General features: G+C 36.8%; 1 protein-coding gene across 1 annotated transcript; it reads left to right on the forward strand.

The window, feature by feature from the left end:
- The first annotated feature begins 5,034 nt into the window (after positions 1 to 5,034).
- LOC110706394 lies at positions 5,035 to 7,465 on the forward strand. The gene has a single exon (XM_021884322.1). The coding sequence runs from the start codon at positions 5,850 to 5,852 to the stop codon at positions 7,329 to 7,331; it is 1,482 nt and encodes a 493-aa protein (XP_021740014.1). The 5' UTR covers positions 5,035 to 5,849; the 3' UTR covers positions 7,332 to 7,465.
- The last annotated feature ends 1,621 nt before the right edge of the window (positions 7,466 to 9,086 follow it).

The following is a 9,086-nucleotide window of genomic DNA, read 5'->3' on the forward strand; positions in this document are numbered from 1 at the left end:
TAGATCAAAAGTACAATATAAGTAGGAGGAAGAAGAAAATTATTTAGAGGCAATCATGGAGAGTCTTTGGTCACTTCAATCTCAATGTTAGGCCATAAATACATTAGAAGAGAATGATGACATGAGTACTTTTATAATTTTATAATATCTCAAATTCTCAATTTAAGTATTGCTTAGCTTATAATAACTGTATATATCAATGACAAAATTGAATTCATGATTATTGGTACCAAATTGAGTTTTGATGGTATGAAGTATCTTCCTAATATCAAATGATTTTTCATTAATAGTATTAACAAATGCGAAATTTAGAATTTCACTTTTATTACTAATATAATATTACTTAGTATTAACATTAAATTAAGGAAAATGCTATACGTAGCCCTTAGGGCTACATATAAGCATTAAATTTACACTTAAAAATCGTAAAAAGTTAAGAAATCATGAAAATATATATACTAATTACACTGATTTACGCGTGTTTTTGGTCATAAATTCCTAGTTTTATACAATTTCTAAGTGTGTATTTAATGCTTATATGTAGCCCTTAGAGCTACATATAACATTACCCTTGTTAAAATACTCAATACTCCCTTCGTCCCCTTTTTACATTTCTATTTGTAAAATTACACGGAAATTAAGGAATTTGGAATAAAACAAAGAACAATAAAATAAAAGTACAATGGGAATTACAAGACATTAAAGATAGAATAATATTTAGAGAAAATAATAAATACTTTATAGTCATTATTTATAGTCATTAATAATTAAAGATATTTTAGATTGAGAATTTTTTAATTCACAATCATAAAATTTTAGTCATTCATTAACCACATTTAATCTCATCGATCTTATACCATAATGGGAAATTATTGTAGATGCTTCGCAAACGATTCAGATTTAAACACACACACACATGGTCACCCCTAAACCTGGGCACGGGCCGGGTTGGCCCGCGTGCCGCCCGGCACGGCCCGCCGTTTGGCGCAGCCCGGCACGGCCCGAATTCAAGCACGGCACGACACGAAGATCAACTCCCGTGCCACGGGCCGTGCCACGGACAGGGTTGAGAATTCCCAGGCACGGCCCGGCACGAGCACGGCCATGGCCCGCCGTGTTGGCCCGTCGTGCCGGCCCGCAGGCACGGCCCGGAACGGCCCGCGGGCCAACGGTAATATTACCGTTTATTCTAGCTCCTTAATAAGCCAAAAAAACGGCTAAAAACGGCTAGTTTTTTGCCAATTTGCTCCCCAAAAATTCTATAAATACTCACCTCCATTTCATTCCCAAATCACAAAATCACAATCTCTTCTTCTTATCTCTTATATTCTCTAAATCTCTAATAATCCTTATTTTCTTAAATTCTCTAATTATTCTCTTAAATTTTCTAATTATTTTCCTAATATCGGAAAAAATTAAAAGGTTCGTAATCGTAATTAGTGGAGCGTTGAAGCACGGTTGTAAGATCTAAACTAATCTTAAATTTATTATTGTTTTATTGTTATTATTAGAATAATCTTGTTTAATTATTATTGTTGTTAATTGTTATTGTTGTTGTTATAATTGTTGTTATTAATTATTATTATTGTTACAATTGTTGTTATTATTTATTTTTGTTGTTATTGTTATTGTTATAGTTGTTGTTATTAATTATTATTATTGATATTTTTATTGTTAAAATTGTTGTTATTAATTATTATTATTATAGTTAACCACTTTTTATTAAAAAATTAATTGTTAATTATGGCATCGAACAACCCATCATCTAGGTCTAGGGGGAAAGGCCGACTTATCCGTAGTAGTAGTTCTAGGGAACCACCAAATACAACGAGCCCCCAAATTACGAGTCAAACCAATGACCCCATTTACTTCCCCCCGGGCTATGAGCCATATAATACGTCGGGATTTCCAGCACCACCACTAAACCAATTTCCACTACCACCATACCAATTTCCACCTAATTATATCGGTGATCAACAAAACTATTGTTCTAACCAAGGTAGCCAAGAAAGTACCCGAATTCCCTCCGGTTCTACCCCTTCTACTGCCACTCCCACTAGTCCCACTACTAACCATCACACACATCATGAATGGTTAACCGAAACTGAGATGCTACTTTTGAAAAACCGAAGGAGTGAGGTATGGCGTTATTTTGTCCTAAGTAAAGATGGTGAACAATGGGCAAAATGTAAAACATGTAATAGTGTATTCACGGCAGTTACCAAAAACGGGACGGGACACTTATCTAGACACATGAAAGCTTGTGCAAAACCAGCTAGTGATCCAACCCAGCCCAAAATTTCCCAATTCCATCCATACGGCTTTACATACAACTATGAGAGGGATAGGGATGAACTAGGAAAAATGATAGTACACGCCGAACAACCTTTTCTTTTCTCGGAAAGTGACGCATTCAACACCTACATTAACAAAGCACTACAACCCCAACATAAAAGAATCTCTAGGAAAACCGTTCGTTCCGCCGCAATGAAAAATTTCCTAGAGTACAAAGTCCGGTTACAAGCCGAATTGAGTAACCTTAACTGTAGAGTATCTTTAACAGCCGATTCTTGGGATAGTGGTTATAAATATCACTATTTATGTGTGACTTGCCATTGGGTAGATGATCAATGGATGTTACAAAAAAGAATAATACATTTCAAAATGCTGGAATACCCACACACCGGCATTAACATTGCTCACCATTTAATGCAAGCAATAGACGAATACAACCTTCGAGATAAAATGATGTCTATGACTTTTGATAATGCAACCTCTATGACATACACAGCTAATCTTATCAAACAAAACTTAACCGATGTACTATTAGACGGTGAAGCTCTTCATACTAGATGTGTTTGCCATGTACTTAACTTATGTGTACAGGATGGAGTTCGGGCAATTGGCCCATACTACAGCAAAATCAGAGATGCTATTATGTCTATTAATAGCTCTAACATGAGATACCAAGAATGGAAGAGTTTTATAAAACAACAAAAGATAAGGGTAATAAAAATTAGAACTGATTGCCCAACTAGGTGGAATTCCACCTATGACATGTTAACAAAGGCAATTGAGTACAAGGGCCCGTTAACATTATTTTACAACAAAAAATTTCCACAAAATGCTTTGTATGATGATGATTGGAATAATTGTGAAAGATATATGCAATTTTTACAGTTATTATATAACATGGCGTATTGTTTTTCTACTGTTTACAATCCTTGTGCTCAAAACTTTCTTTCTAATGCATGCTTACTCGCCCAACTTTTCGCTGATCATCGCCATCAAAGTGATTATGATCAGTATCTTCCAGCAATGGAAAAAAAGTGGCGTAAATATTATAGTGAGATTCCTTTGATTTATATTTTTGCTTCCATATTAGATCCTAGGCAAAAGTATGAAAACACATTTATGTTAGTTGACATTTACTTTCAATGCATGTTTCTTGACGATGATGTAGAAAACTATAAGACTAATGTGAAGGATCAGTTTTTTGCTTTATATAGAGTCTATGAAGCCAAATATGGCACCGTTCCTCGCTCAGGGCCTTCCCAACCATCCAAAAACGTAAGTAAGAAGGCCAAACATTTATTTTCACAAGCTACTAACTTGATTTCAAGGTTTTCAGGTGATTCATCAATCAAGAGAACGCAAAGCGACGTCTCGGAGTTGCAGATGTACCTGAGTTACGACTTCACCAAAGGCATGGACGACGATGAGATAAACAGCCTCGACCTCCTTGCATGGTGGAAACAACAAAGCTCGAAGCATCCAACTTTGGCGGCAATGGCACGAGACATTCTTGCTATCCAAGTTTCCTCCGTCGCCTCCGAACGAGCTTTCAGCGCATCCGGAAGGGTTTTAGACGATAGAAGAACAAGTCTAAAACCCGAAACACTAGAAATGTGCGTGTGTTTCAAAGATTGGTTGGATGCGGAAAATCGCTCACAAGATCGTTCTTACGACCACAACGACAACGAAGAAGGAACCTCCGCTTCCGGTTCGGGTTCGGCTAGTTCCCAATCTATGCAACTAGCCGATGACCTTGAAGGCGAAGGCGAAGACGAAGACGAAGACGAAGATGAGCAAGAAGAAGGAGAAGAAGAATAGACAATTATTGTATATTGTACGATTTTAAAAATATCAATTTTATCATTTTTCAATTTTTGTTTAATACCATCATTGTATGATTTTTATCATTGTTATCATTGTACAATTTTCTCAACTCAAGTAATAATAATATAAAGTACGCATTATTCACATCCAAAGTCCAATTTGCCTTTTTTCCCCGTTTTGTTACAATTTGTAAATTCATATTAAAAAAAAAATAAAATTATACCAATTACTAATAAATCATAAACATTAATTTTAAAGTAATAGTATAAAGTAAATATATAAATATAAATATTGAATATACAAATTATAAAACATAAATATTCAACTTATAATTATAAAATTCATAACTTAATAACTTATAACTTATAAGTTATAAACTTATAAGTTATAACCTTATAAAACTTATAATTATAATTTTATAACTTATATACATTATAAACTTATTAATTTATAATGTTGTCATATAAAAAAAAAAAAATTATTTGAAAACTGCACCAGCCCGCAGGCCGGCACGTGGCCGGCACGGCACGAGCCCGCCAGGCACGAGGGCCGTGCCGTGGGCTGGCCTGTGAAAATGGCCGACACGGCACGACACGAAATCCTAGACCCGCCGGCACGACCGGCACGGCACGAACCAGCCCGTGGCCCGGCACGAAATCCTGGACCCGTCGGCACGGCCCGGCACGGTGCCCAGGCCTAGTCACCCCCACAAACCCTACAAACAAAAAATTGACACCTATTCCAAACCCTTTCTTTAATTTAATTTCTTTCTTTAAAAGAAAAAAAGAGCTACCTTGAAAAAACAAAAGATAAAAAGGGAAACCCCAGCCTAGAAAAGGCAAAAAAATAAAATTAATTTAATTTTAAATAAAAAAAATAAATTACTGATTAAAACAAAAAAATTAATCATAAATAAAAAAATAAAAACAAAATTATAAAATAAAAATATTAACCTCCAAAAATGCAGCTGTTGCCGTCACCAATGTCCCTTCCTTACCACTTCTCAGGTTCAACTGGTGCAGGCTCCAACAATTTTCATTTCATTACTTATAACCCTTCTTCCTTCTTTTCAATCACCCTCTCTTAATTTTCCCCCAAATTTATTAAAATTAATTTTTAAAAAACCCTAAATTTTCTTCATTGACTTCAGCCATTTCTGCTTTCTCTCTCCTGTTCTGGGGTTTTTTGTTGTGAAGATTGTTCTAGAAATTCTTCAAAAATGGGCTTTCATGGAATCTGTCTTTAATGGGTAAATATTTGAATCTTGTTTTTTTAAGCTAAATTTTTGTTTTTTTTTATTTCTGGGTATTTCCCCCTTTTTTTCTGGGGTTTTTATGGATGTGATCAATTTGATTCGATACTCATCGCCGAATCTTCATGAGATCCTGTGGTTTGTTCATGTCTTCATTTGATCATTCACTTAATTATACCTCATCTTTTATCTGTCAAATAGATCAGTTTTTATTCCTCTTTTCGAATTACAAACGATGGATTCTGGAATTCTAACCCTAGTTTTTTGCTTTTGTTTTCATTGGATTCGTCCTTATTTTTATCTGTGATAAGAAAAAGAAATTTGTTGGTGGGTGTTTTGATTTGGACTTTGATTGATTGACAAATATGGAAAAAATAAAGAATTACGATGGTGATTTCATTTGTTATTAGTTCAGAAAATTGAAAACCCTAGATTTGGGGGAAAATAGAAGTGATTAACCAGGGTTAGAGATACATAGATGATGGGGGAAACTCTATTGACAACCTTATCGATTGAGAATTACCATCCATCTACTGTGTTGTCCATGGATTCAAGCTCCTCGTCTCATGACGAGTCAGAGAGAGATGTGAATCGGTCGGTCCTGCAATCGGGACCGCCCGATATCAATCTCCCGTTATCGGAAGATCCCAGCGTGCTCCCGCAATTGTGGAATGATAGTTGTGAGATTTTAGATGTTGGTCTAGGTCCTCAAGTTGTTACTGAGGGTGTGGCAATTGTGAATGTTCCTAAAGTGGGTAGGAAATGTGCTAAACGCGTTGATAGTATATGGGGTGCTTGGTTTTTCTTCAATTACTATTTCAAACCCGTGTTAAAGGATAATTCCAAGTGTAAGGTTACGAGAGATAGCAATGGTTGGGGTGGTTTCGATAAGTCTGACTTGAAACTTGATGCTTTCTTAGTACAGCATGATATGGAGAATATTTACATGTGGGTATTCAAAGGGAGGCCTGAGAATGCGTTAGGGAAGATGCAGTTAAGAAGTTTCATGAATGGACACTCTAGGCAAGGGGAGCGCCCGTTTCCTTTTAGTGTTGATAGAGGATTTGTGAGGTCTCACAAAATGCAGAGGAAACATTATAGGGGCCTGTCCAACCCGCAGTGTATTCATGGGATTGAACTGATTGGGTCACCTGATTTTACGGGTTTAGATGAATGTGAAAGGAAGAGGTGGCTGGAGCTTACAGGCCGGGATATGAACTTCTCGATACCTGAGGAAGCAAGTGATTTTGGTTCTTGGAGGAATCTCCCACCAATGGAATTCGAGCTAGAGCGCCCTGCTCTATCTACAAAGGGTGCTCAAAGAAAGGTAATTCCTGATACAGGACTGAATTTATCAACTCAGACATCCAAGCACGGTCTCAGCAATGGGGTGGATCTTTCTCATGTTGCTAAGAAACAAAAGAAAGACTTTTACTCTAATGGCAGCATTGACAACGGATTTCTCCTAATCAACTCACAGTCTGACAGTGTATTGGATGTAGAATCTCATTTGGCTGAACCTGTATGGTCTAATGAATTTAGCGGGGTGATGAAGAATGTCTATGGTCCTGTCACAGCTGCAAAAAGTATATACGAAGATGAAAAGGGGTTCTTGATTATTGTTAGCTTGCCCTTTGCTGATCCTCAAAGGGTGAGAGTTACATGGATGAATACCCCTACACATGGAATTGTGAAGGTTGCTTGTGTTAGCACAGCTTGCTCACCCGTGATTAAGAGACATGGCAGGACATTCAAACTGTCTGACCCGATGCCAGAGCACTGCCCTCCTGGAGAGTTCGTTCGGCAGATTCCCTTGCCTTCACGGATCCCAGAAGATGCAAAGCTTGAGGCTTATTGTGATGAAACGGGAACGGCACTTGAGATAATGGTCCCTAAACAACTTGCTGTACTGGAAGAGCATGAAGTCCATGTTAGCCTTCGGCCTTCTCCTTGGGTTTGATTTAGTTTTATTATTATTAAGTCTTAATGTAAGAACAATTTAAGATGTTTACTATGGTAACTATCCCAGCATTGATAACTAACTGTACCACATATAAAGGACACGCGTTGAAGTTTACTTGGTGTTCTTGATAATTTTTTCCTGTTTTTCATACCATTATTTTTTTGTGCACAAGTTCTCGACCCTTGAGTCCAATTCTTATCAGAAAATGGACTCTGCTTATCTATTTTCCAGGAAGCATTATCTCATGCAATGGCTTAGTACGGAAGCTCTTACTGACTTTCTGGTAGGCCGTTCATCGACGCCCCTTTGGTCTCTACCAATGGTAGGATCCACCTAGGATATTGTTGTTTGTGAATTTGTGATATTTTCCAACCTTGTTGAACACGAGGATCAACTGGTAGGGCTAATCGTAGCAATAGCCCTGTTCTCTTTTACCAATTCTAGAGGGAACTACGGTGATACTTTTTTGAATCCTTTAAGGGGTGGCGTAAATGGCTATTGTTCTTGTATGTTGACGTCCCTTAGATTTATGGAACATGCTACCCTAGCAAGCTTGCGCCCCACCCCTCTTCTTTTCTTTCCACTTGCTTTTGTCCTTTCATCATGTATTGTAGCTTTACAAGAGCCAAATAAAGGATTTATGGTGTTGTGTACGACTTAGCAAAACTAAAATTGTCTTTCTTTACAGCACCCTGTTACCCCTCTTAAGGGAAGCATTAGAAAATGGGACTCTCTCTGTGCAGTCCCATCTCGAGAGGGAATTTAGTTTGCCGTAGATAATTGAACACTTGTACTATCTCAGATACCGTACGTTGCCATTAAAGGCGCAATTGAACAGACGTATGGATGTGGTTTTGCACCTCTTTGGTATGAACTATTGTGTCGCTATACCACGTTTTAATTTTATGCAGTTCCTAGAAGTTAAACAAATAAAAATTGTTTCGGTTATTAGATAAGAAATCAGCGAGGGGAGTAAATCTGGGAAGGAAAGCACATTTGAATAATGCACATCTGAATATGATGCAAGGGAGAAGTGTACGGGTTCAGATCGCCTGGAATAGCAAGCAACAGAAACAGCTGACAGACGAGTATGTATGGCACACTGCGAGCTGCTTACCCTCAGCATCATAGGTAGCACAATCTCCTGCAGCATCCGAAGAGTGTGAATACTGGAGGTACCATGTTTTAATGTTTTATCAGTATATCACTCAATATATTAGTTGTTTGAAACTCCTTTACCATGATAAGTTGATAACTACTAAAACTAAGGCTTCTTGGTTATCACAACCAAGGAATCAACTTCCCATATCAAGAAGCAATGGACATAATTGATGGAATCCAAATCCGATTGCTGTTACCTGAAAGCATATTTGTATGCCAAAAAAAAACAAACACTCGTTCCAACAAATCAAGTCAATAATAGAGGCTTCAAAATTTTATCAAATACTTTTCAGAATATGCTAAAGCTGCTGAAACCAAATACACTGATAAGTGAGTTTTCCTAGCCCAGTTGCACTTTATCTATATTTATTAGAACTTATCAAGGTTGTAAATGTAATTTTATTTTTTATTTTTTTTTTTTAATAAGTGAGTTTCCTTCGTCCAGTATTGATAACCTTGTTAATTAACTATGGAGTACAAAATTGACTTGGCTAAAAAGAAAAAATACTAGAGTAGTAATTAAATAAACCTAATTGATTTGACTTTATTACTATAACTAGGTTAAATCCCGTGCAATGCATAGTTGTTAAA

The sequence above is a fragment of the Chenopodium quinoa genome, unplaced genomic scaffold (genome assembly GCF_001683475.1).
Source record: "Chenopodium quinoa cultivar QQ74 unplaced genomic scaffold, ASM168347v1, whole genome shotgun sequence".
Taxonomy (NCBI): domain Eukaryota; kingdom Viridiplantae; phylum Streptophyta; class Magnoliopsida; order Caryophyllales; family Amaranthaceae; genus Chenopodium; species Chenopodium quinoa.

Coding starts and splice junctions, on each gene's coding strand:
- LOC110706394 (XM_021884322.1), top strand. CDS start 5,850: ATGATGGGGGAAACTCTATTGACAACCTTATCGATTGAGAATTACCAT.